This window comes from Nerophis ophidion, linkage group LG01 (assembly GCF_033978795.1).
Source record: "Nerophis ophidion isolate RoL-2023_Sa linkage group LG01, RoL_Noph_v1.0, whole genome shotgun sequence".
Taxonomy (NCBI): Eukaryota; Metazoa; Chordata; class Actinopteri; order Syngnathiformes; family Syngnathidae; genus Nerophis; species Nerophis ophidion.
Genome location: NC_084611.1, coordinates 12666390 through 12684968, shown reverse-complemented (window position 1 = coordinate 12684968; position 18579 = coordinate 12666390). Strand labels below are relative to the sequence as shown.

Sequence of the window (18579 nt, the reverse complement as noted above, 5' to 3'; positions counted from 1 at the left end):
CCCAAAGTGGTGGTGTTGATAAAAAATTCTATTCATGTCAACATTTTTCTGTGAAGACCGACTCCTGGTCCACCATATCCTTCTTGATACTAAAAAAGTGCCAGTGTTAGTTGACATTCAGGGTCCCAAAGTGGTGCCAAAAAGACCCAAAAGTGGTTGTTTTGAATACCTAAAACAAATCTGCATGTCAACATTTGTCTGTAAGGACCAACTCAACTCTTTGTACACCATGTTCTTCTTGTTACTAGAAAAGTGTCAGTTTTAGTTGACATTCAGGGTCCCAAAGTGGTCCCAAAGAGCCCCAAAGTGGTCCCAAAGAGACCCAAAGTGGTCCTAAAGAGACCCAAAGTGGTCGTTTGTATTTAAAACATCTGTTTGTTTCAATATTTGTCTGTACGGACCGACTCATCAACTCCTGGTCCACCATGTTCATCTTGTTACTAAAAAAGCGCCAGGTTTAGTTGACATTCAGGGTCCCAAAGTGATCCCAAAGAGACCCAAAGTGGTCCCAAAGAGACCCAAAAGTGGTTGTCTTGAATAACTAAAACAAATCTGCATACGTCAACATTTGTCTGTAAGGACCAACTCAACTCTTGGTCCACCATGTTTTTCTTGTTACTAGAAAAGTGTCAGTTTTAGTTGACATTCAGGGTCCCAAAGAGAACCAAAGTGGTCCTAAAGAAACCCAAAGTGGTCGTTTTTATTTAAAAAATCTGTTTGTTTCAATATTTGTCTGTAAGTACCGACTCATTAACTCCTGGTCCACCATGTTCATCTTGTTACTAAAAAAGCACCAGGTTTAGTTGACATTTAGGGTCCCAAAGTGATCCCAAAGAGACCCAAAGTGGTCATTTTGATTTAAAAAATTCTGTTTGTGTCAATATTTGTCTGTAAGGACCAACTAACTCATCAATTGCTGGTCCATTATGTTCTTTTTGATACTGAAAAATGGTCAGCTTTAGTTGACATTCAGGGTCCCAAAGTGGTCTCAAAGAGACCCAAAGTAGTCCTAAAAAGACCCAAAAGTGGTTGTCTTGAATAACTAAAACAAATCTGCATACGTCAACATTTGTCTGTAAGGACCAACTCAACTCTTGGTCCACCATGTTTTTCTTGTTACTAGAAAAGTGTCAGTTTTAGTTGACATTCAGGGTCCCAAAGAGAACCAAAGTGGTCCTAAAGAAACCCAAAGTGGTCGTTTTTATTTAAAAAATCTGTTTGTTTCAATATTTGTCTGTAAGTACCGACTCATTAACTCCTGGTCCACCATGTTCATCTTGTTACTAAAAAAGCACCAGGTTTAGTTGACATTTAGGGTCCCAAAGTGATCCCAAAGAGACCCAAAGTGGTCATTTTGATTTAAAAAATTCTGTTTGTGTCAATATTTGTCTGTAAGGACCAACTAACTCATCAATTGCTGGTCCACCATGTTCTTTTTGATACTGAAAAATGGTCAGCTTTAGTTGACATTCAGGGTCCCAAAGTGGTCTCAAAGAGACCCAAAGTAGTCCTAAAAAGACCCAAAGTGGTGCTGTTGATAAAAAAATTCTATTCATGTCAACATTCATGTCCAACATATCCTTCTTGTTACTAAAAAAGCTCCAGTTTTAGTTGACATTCAGGGTCCCAAAGAGACCCAAAAGTGGTTGTTTTGAATACCTAAAACAAATCTGCATGTCAACATTTGTCTGTAAGGACCAACTCAACTCCTGGTCGTCCATGTTCTTCTTGTTACTAGAAAAGTGTCAGTTTTAGCTGACATTCAGGGTCCCAAAGTGGTCCCAAAGAGACCCAAAGTGGTCTCAAAGAGACCCAAAGTGGTCCTAAACAGACCCAAAGTGGTCGTTTTGATTTAAAAAATCTGTTTGTTTCAATATTTGTCTGTAAGGACCAACTCATCAACTGCTGGTCCACCATGTTCATCTTGTTACTAAAAAAGCGCCAGGTTTAGTTGACATTCAGGGTCCCAAAGTGATCCCAAAGAGACCCAAAGTGGTCGTTATGATTTTAAAAAATCTGTTTGTGTCAATATTTGTCTGTAAGGACCAACTCATCAATTCCTGGTCCATTATGTTCTTTTTGATACTGAAAAATGGTCAGCTTTAGTTGACATTCAGGGTCCCAAAGTGGTCTCAAAGAGACCCAAAGTAGTCCTAAAAAGACCCAAAGTGGTGGTGTTGATAAAAAAATTCTATTCATGTCAACATTTTTCTGTGAAGACCGACTCCTGGTCCACCATATCCTTCTTGTTACTAAAAAAGTGCCAGTTTTAGTTGACATTCAGGGTCCCAAAGTGGTGCCAAAAAGACCCAAAAGTGGTTGTTTTGAATACCTAAAACAAATCTGCATGTCAACATTTGTCTGTAAGGACCAACTCAAATCTTGGTACACCATGTTCTTCTTGTTACTAGAAAAGTGTCAGTTTTAGTGGACATTCAGGGTCCCAAAGTGGTCCCAAAGAGACCCAAAGTGGTCCCAAAGAGACCCAAAGTGGTCATTTAAATTAACTAAAAAAATCTGCTTGTGTGGACATTAAATGTGAGTTCCAAAGTGGTCCTGGAATAGATCGTTTCTGTCTTTTTGGGACTGACGGTGTCCTGGTCTTTCAGAGGGGACACGGCGGGTCATTCCACGGACGTCCTGTTGAGGGCGCTGGTGGAGGCGGAGGTGGACGGCGTGGCGGTGGCCAACCAGCTGCGCGCCCTGCAAGAGACGCTGGAGCGCCTGGGTCAGGTGAGGTTCTTGCCGTGCCGGGACCACGTGGACCCGGACTCATTGAGCGCTCGGCCTTGCAGGACAAGCGTCCGTCGAGACTGCAGACGACCTCGCTAGGACGCCAGCGTCGCCTCCTGCTGGAGAAGATGGAGATCTTCGACAACACCAACCACAGCCTGAGAGAACTGATCCGGGATTGGACGGAAACTGAGGTGTGGCGCCATTTTTTTCTTTTGTTGTATGGTAGCATGCTAACAAGTTAGCGTGTTAAAAAGATAGCGTCATGTAACAAAATTTATGACTTTCGCTTGTATGTTGGCTAAAATGTTTGCATGCTAACATTAGTATAGTAACATATTAGCAAGTTAGCGTGCTAAAAAGATAGCGTCATGAAATAAAATACTTGACTTTTAGTTCTATAGCTACAAAATTGGCTAAAATAGTCGCATGCTAAACATTTAACGTCATGTAAGAATAATATACGAATATGAGTTGTATAGCTGCAGATTGGCTAAATTGGTAGCATCCTTATGTTAGCATGGTATCATGGTAAGTTAGCTTGCTAAAAAGATAGCGTCATGTAACAAAATATATGACTTTCGGTTGTATAGCTACAAGTTGGCTAAAATGGTAGCATGCTAACATTGGTGTAGTAACATGTTAGCAAGTTAGCGTGCTAAAAAGAGAGCGTCATGTAACAAAATTAATGACTTTCAGTTGTATAGCTATAACACCGGCTAAAATGCTGGCATGCTAATGTTAGAAAGTTAGCGTGCTAAAAAGATGGCGCCATGTAACAAAATACTTGACTTTTAGTTCTATAGCCACAACACCGGCTAAAATGATAGCATGTTAATGTTAGCAAGTTAGCGTGCTAAAAAGATAGCGCCATGTAACAAAATACTTGACTTTTAGTTCTATAGCTACAAAATTGGCTAAAATACTTGCATGCTAAACAGATAGCATCATGTAAGAATAGTATATGAATATGAGTTGTATAGCTACAAGTTGGCTAAAATGGTAGCATGCTAACAGTATAGTAACATATTTGCAAGTTAGCGTGCTAAAAAGATAGCGTCATGAAATAAAATACTTGACTTTTAGTTCTATAGCTACAAAATTGTCTAAATTAGTCGCATGCTAAACATTTAACATCATGTAAGAATAATATATGAATATGAGTTGTATAGCTGCAGATTGGCTAAATTGGTAGCGTGCTTATGTTAGCATGGTAACATGTTAAGTAAGCTTGCTAAAAAGATAGCGTCATGTAACAAAATACATGACTTTGAATTGTATAGTTACAAGTTGGCTAAAATGGTAGCATGCTAACAATAGTATAGTAACATGTTAGCAAGTTAGCGTGCTAAAAAGATAGCGTCATGTAACAAAATACATGACTTTGAGTTGTATAGCTACAGGTTGGCTAAAATGGTAGTATGCTAATGTTAGCAAGTTAGCGTGGTAAAAAGATAGCATCATGTAACAAAATACTTGACTTTTAGTTCTATAGCTACAAAATTGGCTAAAATAGTCACATGCTAAACAGACAGCGTCATGTAAGAATAATATATGAATATGAGTTGTATAGCTGCAGATCGGCTAAATTGTTAGCATGCTTATGTTAGTATAGTAACGTGTTAGCAAGTTAGCATGCTAAAAAGATAGCGCCATGTAACAAAATACTTGACTTTTAGTTCAATAGCTGGTAACATGTTGTTAGCTTGCTAAAAAGATAGCGACATGTATCAAAAATGACTTTGAGTTGTATAGTTACAAGTTGGCTAAAATGGTAGCATGCTAACAGTATAGTAACATATTAGCAAGTTAGCATGCTAAAAAGATAGCGTCATGAAATAAAATACTTGACTTTTAGTTCTATAGCTACAAAATTGGCTAAAATAGTCGCATGCTAAACAGATAGCGTCATGTAAGAATAATATATGAATATGAGTTGTATAGCTGCAGATTGGCTAAATTGGTAGCATCCTTATGTTAGCATGGTAACATGTTAAGTAAGCTTGCTAAAAAGATAGCGTCATGTAACAAAATACATGACTTTGAGTTGTATAGGTATAGGTTGGCTAAAATGGTAGCATGCTAACAATATAGTAACATGTTAGCAAGTTAGCATGCTAAAAAGATAACGCCATGTAACAAAATACTTGACTTCTATTTCTGTAGCTACAAAATTGGCTAAAATAGTCGTATGCTAAAGAGTTAGCATCATGTAAGAATAATAAATGAATATGAGTTGTATAGCTACACATTGGCTAAAATGGTAGCATCCTTATGTTAGCATAGTAATATGTTGAGTTAGCATGCTTAAAAGATAGCGTCATAAAACCAAATGTGACTTTTAGTTGTTTAGTTACAAAATTGGCTAAAATGATGATGCTAAAATGTTAGCGTGCCAAAAAATAGTATCGTGTAGCGTAATATATGACTTTGTTGTACAGCTACAAAATCGACTAAAATGGTAGCATGCTAACGTTAGAATGAAGTTAGTACTCTGAAGAGACAGCGTCATTTAGGAAAATATGACTGCTGTTTAGCTACAAAATTGGTTAAAATGGTAGCATCCTAGAAAGTTAGCGTGCTAAAAAATAGTATTGTGTAACATAATATGACTTTTAGTTGTATTGCTACGAAATTGGGTAATATGTTAGCATGTTAACATGCTAACAAGTTAGCATTCTAAAAAGATAGCGCCATGTATGACAATATGACTTAGATGTTCAGTTACAAAATTGGCTAAAATAGTAGCAAGCTAATGTCAGCATGGTAACATGCTAACAAGTCAGCATTTTAAAAAGATAGCGTCATGTAAGAAAATATGACTTTTAGTTGTTTAGCTACAAAATTGGCTAAAATGATTGCATACTAACATGTTAGCATGCTAAAAAATAATATCACACAACATGTAACAATATATGACTGTCCCATAGCTACAAAATTAGCTAAAATGTTAGCAAGCTAACATTGGCACAGGAACATGCTAATAAGTTAGCATTCTAAAAATATAGCGCCATGTAAGAACATTTTAATTTTTGGTTTATTGCCACAAAATTGGCTAAAATGTTAGCAAGTTAACAATAGCAGAATAACATGCTAATAAGGTAGCATTCTAAAGAGATAGCGCCATGTAAGAAAATATGAATTTTGGGTTTATAGCTACAAATTTGGCTAAAATGTTGGCAAGCTAACATTAGCATAGTAACATGCTGATAAGTTAGCATTCTAAAAAGATCGCGCCATGTAAGAGAATATGAGTTGTGGGTTTAAAGTGACAAAATTGGCTAAAATGTTAGCAAGCCAACATTAGTACAGTCAACTGCTAATTAGTTAGCATTCTAAAAAGATAGCGCCATGTAAGAAAATATGACTTTTAGATTTATAGCTACGAAATTGACTAAAATGTTAGCAAGCTAACATTACCATAGTAACATGCCAATAAGTTAGCATTCTAAACAGATAGTGCCATGTAAGAAAATATGACTTTTAGATTTTTAGCGACGAAATTGCCTAAAATGTTAGCAACCCAACATTAGTACAGTCCCATGCTAATAAGTTAGCATTCTAAAAAGATAGCGCCATGTAAGAAAATATGACTTTTAGATTTATAGCTACGAAATTTACTAAAATGTTAGCAAGCTAACATTATCATAGTAACATGCCAATAAGTTAGCATTCTAAAAAGATACCGCCATGTAAGAAGATATGAATTTTGGGTTTAAAGCTATGAAATTGGCTCAAATGTTAGCAAGCTAACATTAGCACAGTAACATGTCAATAAGTTAGCATTCTAAAAAGATAGCGTCATGTAAGAAAATACGACTTTTAGTTGTTTACCTACAAAATTGGCTAAAACGATCAAATGCTAACATGTTAGCGTGCTAAAAATAGTTTCACACATAATTTAACAATATATGACTGTCGTATAGCTACAAAATTAGCTAAAATGTTAGCAAGCTAACTCTGGCACAGGAACATGCTAATAAGTTAGCATTCTAAAAAGATAGCGCCATGTAAGAAAATGTTAATTTTGGGTTTATTGCTACAAAATTGGCTAAAATGTTAGCAAGTTCACATCAGCATATTAACATGCTAATAAGGGAGCATTTTAAAGAGATAGCGCCATATAAGAAAATATGAATTTTGGGTTTATAGCTACAAAATTGGCTAAATTGTTGGCAAGCTAACATTGGCACAGTAACATGCTAATAAGTTAGCATTCTAAAAAGATAGCGCCATGTAAGAAAATGTTAATTTTGGGTTTATTGCTACAAAATTGGCTAAAATGTTAGCAAGTTCACATCAGCATATTAACATGCTAATAAGGGAGCATTTTAAAGAGATAGCGCCATATAAGAAAATATGAATTTTGGGTTTATAGCTACAATATTGGCTAAATTGTTGGCAAGCTAACATTTGTACAGTAACATGCTAATAAGTTAGCATTCTAAAAAGATAGCGCCATGTAAGAAAATGTTAATTTTGGGTTTATTGCTACAAAATTGGCTAAAATGTTAGCAAGTTCACATCAGCATATTAACATGCTAATAAGGGAGCATTTTAAAGAGATAGCGCCATATAAGAAAATATGAATTTTGGGTTTATAGCTACAAAATTGGCTAAATTGTTGGCAAGCTAACATTGGCACAAGAACATGCTGATAAGTTAGCATTCTAAAAAGATAGCGCCATGTAAGAAAATGTTAATTTTGGGTTTATTGCTACAAAATTGGCTAAAATGTTAGCAAGTTCACATCAGCATATTAACATGCTAATAAGGGAGCATTTTAAAGAGATAGCGCCATATAAGAAAATATGAATTTTGGGTTTATAGCTACAAAATTGGCTAAATTGTTGGCAAGCTAACATTTGTACAGTAACATGCTAATAAGTTAGCATTCTAAAAAGGTCGCGCTAAGTAAGAAAATATGAGTTATGGGTTTATATATTTGAAATTGGCTAAAATGTTAGCAAGCTAACATAAGCACAGCAACATGCTAATAAGTTGGCATTCTAAAAAGATACCGCCATGTAAGAAGATATGAATTTTGGGTCTAAAGCTATGAAATTGGCTACATTAGCACAGTAACATGCTAATAAGTTAGCATTCTAAAAAGATAGCGCCATATAAGAAAATAAGACTTTTAGTTGTTTAGCTACAAAATTGGCTAAAATGATCGAATGCTAACATGTGAGCGTGCTAAAAATAGTATCACACAACATGTAAAAACATATAGCTACGAAATTGGCTAAAATGTTGGCAAGCTAACATTAGCACAGTAACAGGCTAATACGTTAGCATTCTAAAAAGATAGCGCCATGAAAATAAAAAGACTTTTAGATTTATAGCTACTAAATTGGTTAAAATGTTAGCATGTTAATGTTAGCATGGTAGCAAGCTAACAAAATAGTGTTTTGGGTTTTTTCAGCAGCGAGAATCGACAAGACTTTTTGAGGAGAACCGCGCCTTGAAGACGAGACTCGCCGACTGCGAGGCCGACAACATGGTGAGTCTTTGGAGACCCGGTCCACGGTCTGACGGGCGCCGTCACGCGGCGTCTTTGTCCCCGCCAGAGACTGGTGTCCAAGATGGCCGGCAGAGACCAAGAAGCCTCGCAGCTGGCCGACTCCCTGGCCTTCGAGAAGGAGCACGCCAGGACCTCGGAGGAGCTGGCCAGGATCCTGGGCTCCACCCGGGACCACTTGGAGTCGCAGCTGAGTCGCTGTGAGGCGGACAAGGCCCACCTGGCCGCTCAGCTTCAGGTGACAGAGGTTGAACAGTAACACTGTGTTTAAGTCTTTGGCGCACCACTGGAGGGAGTCCATGTGGGTTTGAGAGTCTCTGGTCTGGGCAATGTTTGCAAAGAATGACTCCTCCTCTCCTGGGGCAGCGCATGCAGCACAACTTCCAGCAGCTGCGGGGAAACGAGGAGCAGGCGGCGCTAACTCTGCTGACTCAGCGGGCCGAGCGGGCCGAGGACGCGTCCCGGCAGCTGAGTGACAGACTGCAGGACAAGGTCAGACTCCAAATGAATTATGATGTTATGCTAATTAGCTTTGGCAGCCATACTTGCCAACCCTCCCGGATTTTCCGAGAGACTCCCGGAATTCAGCGGGAGCTGGAGGCCACGCCCCCCCCAGCTCAAACATGCACAGTTCGAAGTTTGAAAAGGAGGATTGCAGGCGGATCTGACGGCATTTAAAGTCATTTTTAGAAAGGACTGCTTATCCTCCTCCTTTTCGGCCGGACGACCGCGGAGAATTGAAGTAGGGACACTCCGGAGGCGACCGGAATGAGAATCAGCACCTCCAAGTCCGAGTCCATGGTTCTCGCCCGGAAAAAGGTGGAGTGCCATCTCCGGGTTGGGGAGGAGACCCTGCCCCAAGTGGAGGAGTTCAAGTACCTAGGAGTCTTGTTCACGAGTGGGGGAAGAGTGGATCGTGAGATCGACAGGCGGATCGGTGCGGCGTCTTCAGTAATGCGGACGTTGTATCGATCCGTTGTGGTGAAGAAGGAGCTGAGCCGGAAGGCAAAGCTCTCAATTTACCGGTCGATCTACGTTCCCATCCTCACCTATGGTCATGAGCTTTGGGTCATGACCGAAAGGATAAGATCACGGGTACAAGCGGCCGAAATGAGTTTCCTCCGCCGTGTGGCGGGGCTCTCCCTTAGAGATAGGGTGAGAAGCTCTGCCATCCGGGAGGAACTCAAAGTAAAGCCGCTGCTCCTCCACATCAAGAGGAGCCAGATGAGGTGGTTCGGGCATCTGGTCAGGATGCCACCCGAACACCTCCCTAGGGAGGTGTTTAGGGCACGTCCAACCGGTAGGAGGCCACGGGGAAGACCCAGGACACGTTGGGAAGACTATGTCTCCCGGCTGGCCTGGGAACGCCTCGGGATCCCCCGGGAAGAGCTAGACGAAGTGGCTGGGGAAAGGGAAGTCTGGGTTTCCCTGCTTAGGCTGTTGCCCCCGCGACCCGACCTCGGATAAGCGGAAGAAGATGGATAGATGGATGGACACTCCGGAGGCAGAAGTTCATTAAGACGGGCGGACTCACCGGCTCTCAGCCATGTTTCCGTCACACAGAGGAAGTCAAGTCCGCGGGAAGTGAAGAAATCCTTCAGGATAAACGTTTTGTTTGTCAAAGATCTTGCGTCCACAAGACCGAACCTGGCGGGGGCCACCACGTCCAAGGGCGCAGCTAATCCAGGTGGGGCCCGACACACAGCCCGCAGGTGGCGGGGGAGAGGAGCCACGTGGCGGGAAAGGAAGGCAGGAATCCGGCCAGGTGAAAAAGCACACTGGGACGTCGAAAAACCAACGTCGAAGTTGATCATATCAGTGGGAAAGGGGCAAAGATCCAACAGTGTTTGGCGGTCATACACAAGCAGTAAGCTGACAGAAACGAAAATAGACGCAAACAACACAAAAACGAACAGAACTGACAGCGAGAGAGGGCAGGGCAGAGCACATACTGGCGCCATCTTCTGGAAACTCGGAAGTGACGTTACTCAAATAGTGAAAGGTAAGTGTTGTTGTTGGTTTTTTTTAGTAACCAGCAAACACAGTACAGTTAGTAGAACAACTTGTGTTTTTATTACTGTGTATTTGATAGGTGCCGTCTGAAATTCAACTATTTATTTTATTTCTATATATAATAAAATAAATATATATAGCTAGAATTCACTGAAAGTTAAGTATTTCATACATATATAACCGTATATATATATATATATATATATATATATATATATGAAATACTCGAGTTGGTGAATTGGGTGTAAATATACACCCCTCCCCTCTTAACCACGCCCCCAAACCACGCCTCCGCCCCACCTCCCGAAATCGGAGGTCTCAGGGTTGGCAAGTATGTTGGCAGCCGCAACGCCAAGATGTTAGCTTAGCATATATTCAGCCGCTTCTAGCATCTTTTCAGTATAAAGTAGCGAGCCAGCACACGCACAAACACGCTGTCTTTTATTTTGAAGGAATCCCAGCTGGCCCAGGCTCTGTCCACGTGCAGCGAGCTGCGTTTGCGAAACGCCAAGGAGGCGTCGGCGAGGAGCCAACTCGATGACGAGGTCGCCGGTTTGAAGACGTGAGTCGACATTCGGGAGAAGTTGGTAGGATGAATGTTGGGATTGAAATATGCGAACCTGGTGATGTTAGCATGGTGAAATGCTAACAGATAGCATGTCACGTGTGACTTTCGCTTGTATGCCTACAAAATGGGCTAAAATGGTAGCACGCTAATTTGTTAGCATGCTAAAAAGATAGCGTCATGTAACAGAACATATGGCTTTTATGTATGTAGCTAAAAAAACGGCTAAAGTGATGTAATGCTAAAAAGTTAGCGTGCTAGAGAGATAGCATCATGTGACAAAATATATGACTTTTAATTGTATAGCTATAAAATAGGCTGAAATGGTAGCATGCCAACAGGTTAGCTGTTAAAATATGGCATCATGTGACCAAATATATGACTTTTAGTATTATATCTATAAAATTGGCTGAAATGGTAGCATGCTAACAAATTAGCATGGTAAAAAGATAGCATCATGTAACAAAATATAGGACTTTTAGTTGTATATCTAGAAAAAATGGCAGAAATGGTAGCATGCTAAAAAGTTAGCTGGTAAAAAGATAGCATCATGTGACAAATTATATGACTTTTAGTTATATAGCTATAAAATTGGCTGAAATGGTAGCATGCTAACATGTTTGAAGATAGCACCATGTGACAAAATATATGACTTTTGGTTGTATAGCTATAAAATCGGCTGAAATGGCAGCATGCTGACCAGTTAGCATGGTAAAAAGATAGCATCATGTAACAAAATATATGACTTTTAGTTGTATATTTAAAAAATTGGCGGAAATGGTAGCATGCTAAAAAGATAGCACGGTAAAAAGATAACATGTAGGAAATTATGTGACTTTTAGTTGTATAACTACAAAATCGGCTGAAATGGTAACATGCTAACAAGTTTGCAGGGTAAAAAGATAGCATCGTGTGACAAAATATATGACTTTTGGTTGTATAGCTAAAAAATTGGCCAAAAAGGTAGCATGCTAATTTATTAGCGTGCTAAAAAGATAGCGTCATGTAACAGAAAATATGTCTTTTAGGTATGTAGCTAAAAAATTGGCTAAAATGATAGGATGCTCAAAAGTTAGCGTGCTAAAGAGATAGCATCATGTAACAAAATATATGACTTTTAATAGTATAGCTATAAAATAGGCTTAAATGGTAGCATGCCAACAAGTTAGCTGGTAAAAAGATAGCATCATGTGACAAAATATATGACTTTTAGTAGTATAGCTATAAAATCGGCTGAAATGGTAGCATGCTAACAAATAAGCATGGTAAAACGATAGCATCATGTAACAAAATATATGAATTTTAGTTTTATATCTAAAAAAAATGGCAGAAATGGCAGCATGCTAAAGAGTAAAAAGATAGCATCATGTGACAACTTATATGACTTTTAGTTATATAGCTATAAAATTGGCTGAAATGGTAGCATTCTAACAAGTTAGAAGATAGCATCATGTGACAAAATATATGACTTTTGGTTGTATAGCTACAACATTGGCAGAAATGGTAGAATGCTAAAAAGTTAGCAAGGTAAAAAGATAGCATCATGTGAGAAATTATGACTTTTAGTTGTATGATTACAAAATCGGCTGAAATGGTAGCATGCTAACAAATAAGCATGGTAAAACGATAGCATCATGTAACAAAATATATGACTTTTAGTTGTATATCTAAAAAAAAGAATGGCAGAAATGGTAGCATGCTAAAGAGTAAAAAGATAGTTATATAGCTATTAAATTGGCTGAAATGGTAGCATGCTAACAAGTTTGAAGATAGCATCATGTGACAAAATATATGACTTTTGGTTGTATAGCTAAAACATTGGCTGAAATGGTTGCATGCTAACAAGTTAGCATTGTAAAAAATTGGCATCATGTAATAAAATATATGACTTTTACTTGTATATCTAAAAAAATGGCAGAAATGGTAGCATTCTAAAAAGTTTGCTGGTAAAAAGATAGCATCATGTGACAAATTATATGACTTTTAGTTGCATAGCTATAAAATTGGCTGAAATGGTAGCATGCCAGCAAGTTTGAAGATAGCATCATGTGACAAAATATATGACTTTTGGTTGTATAGCTATAAAATCGGCTAAAATGGCAGCATGCTGACAAGTTAGCATGGTAAAAAGATAGCATCATGTAACAAAATATATGACTTTTAGTTGTATATCTAAAAAATTGGCGGAAATGGTAGCATGCTAAAAAGATAGCACGGTAAAAAGATAGCATCATGTCAGAAATGATGTGACTTTTAGTTGTATAACTACAAAATCGGCTGAAATGGTAACATGCTAACAAGTTTGCAGGGTAAAAAGATAGCATCGTGTGACAAAAAATATGACTTTTGGTTGTATAGCTAAAAAATTGGATAAAAAGGTAGCATGCTAATTTGTTAGCGTGCTAAAAAGATGGCGTCATGTAACAGAAAATATGTCTTTTAGGTATGTAGCTAAAAAATTGGCTAAAATGGTAGGATGCTAAAAAGTTAGCGGGCTAAAGAGATAGCATCATGTAACAAAATATGACTTTTAATAGTGTAACTATAAAATAGGCTGAAATGGTAGCATGGTAAAAAGATAGCATTATATGACAAAATATGACTTTTTTTTTGTATGTCTATAAAATCGGCTGAAATGGTAGCATGCTAGCAAGTTATCGTGCTAAAAAGATAGCGTTGTGTAACAAAATATTACTTTTCGTTGTAAAGCTATAAAATCAGCTAAAATGGTAGCATGCTAACAACATGTTGTTAGCATGTTGTTGGCATGTTAACAACATAGCATGCTAAAAAGATAGCATTATTTGACAAAATATGACTTTTATTTGTATGGCTATAAAATCGGCTGAAATGGTAGCATCCTAACAAGATAGCATGGTAAAAAGATAGCATCATCTAACAAAATATATTACTTTTGGTTGTATAGCTATAAAATCGGCTGAAATGGTAGCATGCCAAAAATTTAGCTGGTAAAAAAGCTAGAATCATGTTAAAAATAAATGACTTTTAGTAGTATAGCTATAAAAATGGCTGAAATGGTAGCATGCTAGCAAGTTATCGTGCTAAAAAGATAGCGTCGTGTAACAAAATATTACTTTTTGTTGTAAAGCTATAAAATCAGCTAAAATGGTAGCATGCTAATAACATGTTGTTAGCATGTTGTTGGCATGCTAACAACATAGCATGCTAAAAAGTTAGCATTATGTGACAAAATATGACTTTTATTTGTATGGCTATAAAATCGGCTGAAATGGTAGCATGCTAAAAAGTTAGCATGGTAAAGAGATAGCATCATGTAACAAAATATATTACTTTTGGTTGTATAGCTATAAAATCAGCTGAAATGGTAGCATGCCAAAAATTTAGCTGGTAAAAAGCTAGCATCATGTTAAAAATAAATGACTTTTAGTAGTATAGCTATAAAAATGGCTGAAATGGTAGCATGCTAGCAAGTTATCGTGCTAAAAAGATAGCGTCGTGTAACAAAATATTACTTTTTGTTGTAAAGCTATAAAATCAGCTAAAATGGTAGCATGCTAACAACATGTTGTTAGCATGTTGTTGGCATGTTAACAACATAGCATGCCAAAAAGACAGCGCCATGTAAAAAAATATGACTCTTAGACTTTCAGCCAGGTGGGTGAGTGTCTGTGTCACCTGTCAGCCAGGTGAGTGAGTGTCTGTGTCACCTGTCAGCCAGGTGAATGAGTGTCGCAGTCAGCTGCACGTCGCTGACCAGAGAAGTCGAGCAGAGAGGGAGGAGCTACGGGATCAACTTCATGCTCTGAGCGCCGAGAAGACGTCCATCCTGCTGGACAAGCAGACTCTGCAGGTACTTGTGCTGGTATTTGTAGTTGTAGTTGTACTTGTACACGTCACATACTGACACAAAGTCTTAGAAGACCATAGAATAATATAATTATTCAGTAATATATTATTCATTCCATATCATATTTATGATAGTATGATAATTATACATATTTCAATAATATTTGTAATTATTTTTTACAATATTATTTGTGATAATTTTCTAATTCTGTATAATATTTATAATATATTCGTTACATATAATAGTAATAATATATTAATTGTAAGTAATATTTATTATCCTTTATTCATTCTGTATAATTATATTGTATTAATTATATATATTATTTTTTGATGATTTAGTAATTCTGTATATTATTTATGATAATATATTATTTTTCATATAATATTTACAATATTATAATTATTCTACCCTGCGACCCCAAAGGGAATAAGTGGTAGAAAATGGATGAATTTTGATTCTATATATTATTTTTAATAATAAAAAATTCTGTATTATAATTATGATGTATTAGTTCTCAATACCATTTTGAATAATTAATTCTGTATATTTATGATAATATATTATTCTATATATATTAATTATATATATTTTCTTATAATATATTAATTATACATAATATTAAATATATTTACCATCCATCCATCCATTTCCTACCACTTTTTCTCTTTGGGGTCTATCTATGATCATATATTAAATATATATAATATTTATATTATATTCTGTATAACATTAATTTTGAATATTATTTCTGACTATATATTAATTATATGTATGTATAACATTAACTCTATATATTCATAATAATCTTTAATTTTGTATAATATTTATTATAATGTATTAATTTAGTACAATATATATTAGTTTTGTGTAATATGTTATATTGTGTGTAATATTTATAATATATAAATGTTGTATAATATATATGATATTAATTTTGTATATTTATAATATATAAATTTTGTGTATTTATAATATATTAAATTTGTATAATATTTGTGATAGTGTATTAATTTTGTGTAGTATTTATTATCTTACATTAAATTTGTATAAGATTTCTGAAAATCAATCAGTTTTGGATAATATCATTTATTAATTGTGTGTAATAAGTATACAAATCTATTAATTTTGTTTAATATTTATGATATGTTAATTATACATACTATTTGTTGATTATATATTAATTTAGTATAATATTTTTGCTCGTGTATTAATTCCAGAATGATTGCAATGAATGTTCTCCTTCAGGCTGAAATTATTTCTTGTGAGGAAAAAGTCAAAAAGTTTCAAGATGAAAACTTCCAAGTGAAAACGTTGCTACGGAAACAAGAATCCATGTTGGACAAATACAAGAAGAAGGTACATACTACTACCTGTGTGTGTACTACATGTGTATACTACCTGTGTATACTATGTGTGTATACTAAATATTTATACTACATGAGTATTACATGTTTATACTACATGTATACTGTGTTTTTTTCAAGTGTACTATGTGTGTATACTATGTGTGAATCCTACATATATACTCAAATCAAAATCATATCAACTTTATTTATAGAGCACATTTAAAATGTAGCACAGGGGTAGCCAAAGTGCTGTACATTGTATTCCGTTTATATTTACATCAAACACAAGTTCCCAACTCATATGGAAACGGGGTTCATACTTGTATACTAAGTGTGTGTACCACTTCTATGTTATGTGTGTACTACATGTATACTAAGTGTGTGTACCACTTCTATATTATGTGTATTACATGTATACCAACAATGTGTGGTACCCCTTCTATATTATGTGTGTGTACTACATGTACAATAAGTGTGTGTTTACCACTTTTTAATTGTGTATGTACTACATGTATACTAAGTGTGTGTACCATTTCTATATGTATGTGTACTACATGTATACTAACAATGTGTGGTACCCCTTCTATATTATGTATGTACTACATGTATACTAAGTGTGTGTGCACCACTTCTATGTGTGTGTACTACATGCATATTGTGTGTGTGTACCACTTCTACATTGTGTGTGTACTACATGCATATTAAGTGTGTGTGTGTGTGTGTGTACCACTTGTATATTAAGTGTGTGTACCACTTCTATATTATGTGTATGTACTACGTTTATACTAAGTGTGTGCGCACCACTTCTATATTATGTGTGTAGTGTACTACATGCATATTAAGTGTGTGTGTACCACTTATATATTATGTGTAGTGTACTACATGCATATTGTGTGTGTACCACTTCTATATTATGTGTATGTACTACATTTATACTAAGTGTGTGCGCACCACTTCTATATTATGTGTGTAGTGTACTACATGCATATTAAGTGTGTGTGTACCACTTATATATTATGTGTGTAGTGTACTACATGCATATTAAGTGTGTGTGTACCACTTCTATATTATGTGTATGTACTACGTTTATATTAAGTGTGTGTGTACCACTTACATATTATGTGTGTAGTGTACTACATGCATATTAAGTGTGTGTGTACCACTTCTATATATTATGTGTGTAGTGTACTACATGCATATTAAGTGTGTGTGTGTACCACTTCTATATTATGTGTCTGTACTAAATGTATACTAAGTGTGTGTGGACCACTTCTATATTGTGTGTGTATTACATGTATACTAAGTGTGTGTGGACCACTTCTATATTATGTGTGTACTACATGTATACTAACAATGTGTGTACCCCTTCTACATTATGTGTATGTACTACATGCATACTAAGTGTGTGCACCACTTCTATATTATGTGTGTGTACTACATGCATATTAAGTGTGTGTGTGTACCACTTCTACATTATGTGTCTGTACTACTTGTATACTAAGTGTGTGTACCACTCATATATTTTCTGTGTGTACTACATGTATACTAATTGTGTGTACCACTTTTATATTATCTGTATGTAGTATGTGCATACTGTGTCTGCACCACTTCTATATTTTAATGTGTGTGTAGTGTACTACATGCATATTAAGTGTGTGTGTACCACTTCTATATTATGTGTGTGTACTACATGTACTGTATACTAAGAGTGTGTGTGTACCACTTCTATATTGTGTGTCTGTACTATATGTATACTAAAAGTGTGTGTAATTAGTTCACACACACATGTATACTCTATAGTGTACTTTGTACACTCAAATTGGTTAAATCACCAAAAATGATTCCCGGGCGCGGCCACAGCTGCTGCCCACTGCTCCCCTCACCACCCAGGGGGTGATCAAGGGTGATGGGTCGACCTGAAAAGTAGCAGATGTTACACACATGGTTGTGTGTGTGTGTGTGTGTGTGTGTGTGTGTGTGTGTGTGTGTTTTAGGCGCAGCATGCAGAGAGGGAGAGAGAGGAGATGTGTGTGAAGGTCCATGAAGTGCAGCAGGAGGTGTGTGAGAACATCAAGTGTCATGAGGAGGACAAGCAGCAGATGATGCTTCGTCTCAGAGAACTGGAGAAGTTTCCAGAAAGGTTGAAGAGGAGCGAGCAGCTGCTGAGAGAAGCTCGGGAGGAGGCCGACGCCCACCAGAGGAGGAGCCAGGAGCATAACTCCGCCCTCGCAGAAGTGCGAAGCAAGGTACGTCTGACCTATTTGGAGATGTCTTTTTTTGCTGACTGGATGTTTTTGAGCAGGTGGAACATCAAGGATGTCAGCTGGAGAACTTCCAGCGTAGGAACCTTCTTCTGCAGCAGGACAACAACCTTCTTAACAACAAGATACACACCTTGGACAGGTAACACCGCACCTGACTTCCGGTCACCTGATCTCGTACCTTCCTTCCTCACCTGTCGGTCATGTGACTGTCTCCTTCCTTCCTTCCTCACCTGTAGGTCATGTGACTGTCTCCTTCCTTCCTTCCTCACCTGTAGATCATGTGACTGTCTCATTCCTTCCTCACC

General features: G+C 37.1%; 1 protein-coding gene across 1 annotated transcript in view; it reads left to right on the top strand.

Moving 5' to 3' along the window:
* The window catches only part of LOC133550225 (outer dense fiber protein 2-like), a 28562-nt gene that overhangs the window by 4370 nt on the left and 5613 nt on the right, over positions 1-18579 (top strand). Inside the window, exons 4-13 of the mRNA XM_061896380.1 lie at positions 2610-2733; positions 2796-2927; positions 8159-8236; positions 8304-8492; positions 8621-8746; positions 10720-10829; positions 14529-14664; positions 15910-16020; positions 18005-18256; positions 18313-18413. Of these exons, the coding sequence (XP_061752364.1) occupies positions 2610-2733; positions 2796-2927; positions 8159-8236; positions 8304-8492; positions 8621-8746; positions 10720-10829; positions 14529-14664; positions 15910-16020; positions 18005-18256; positions 18313-18413 (1359 nt within the window). The remainder of the gene's footprint in view (positions 1-2609; positions 2734-2795; positions 2928-8158; positions 8237-8303; positions 8493-8620; positions 8747-10719; positions 10830-14528; positions 14665-15909; positions 16021-18004; positions 18257-18312; positions 18414-18579) is intronic.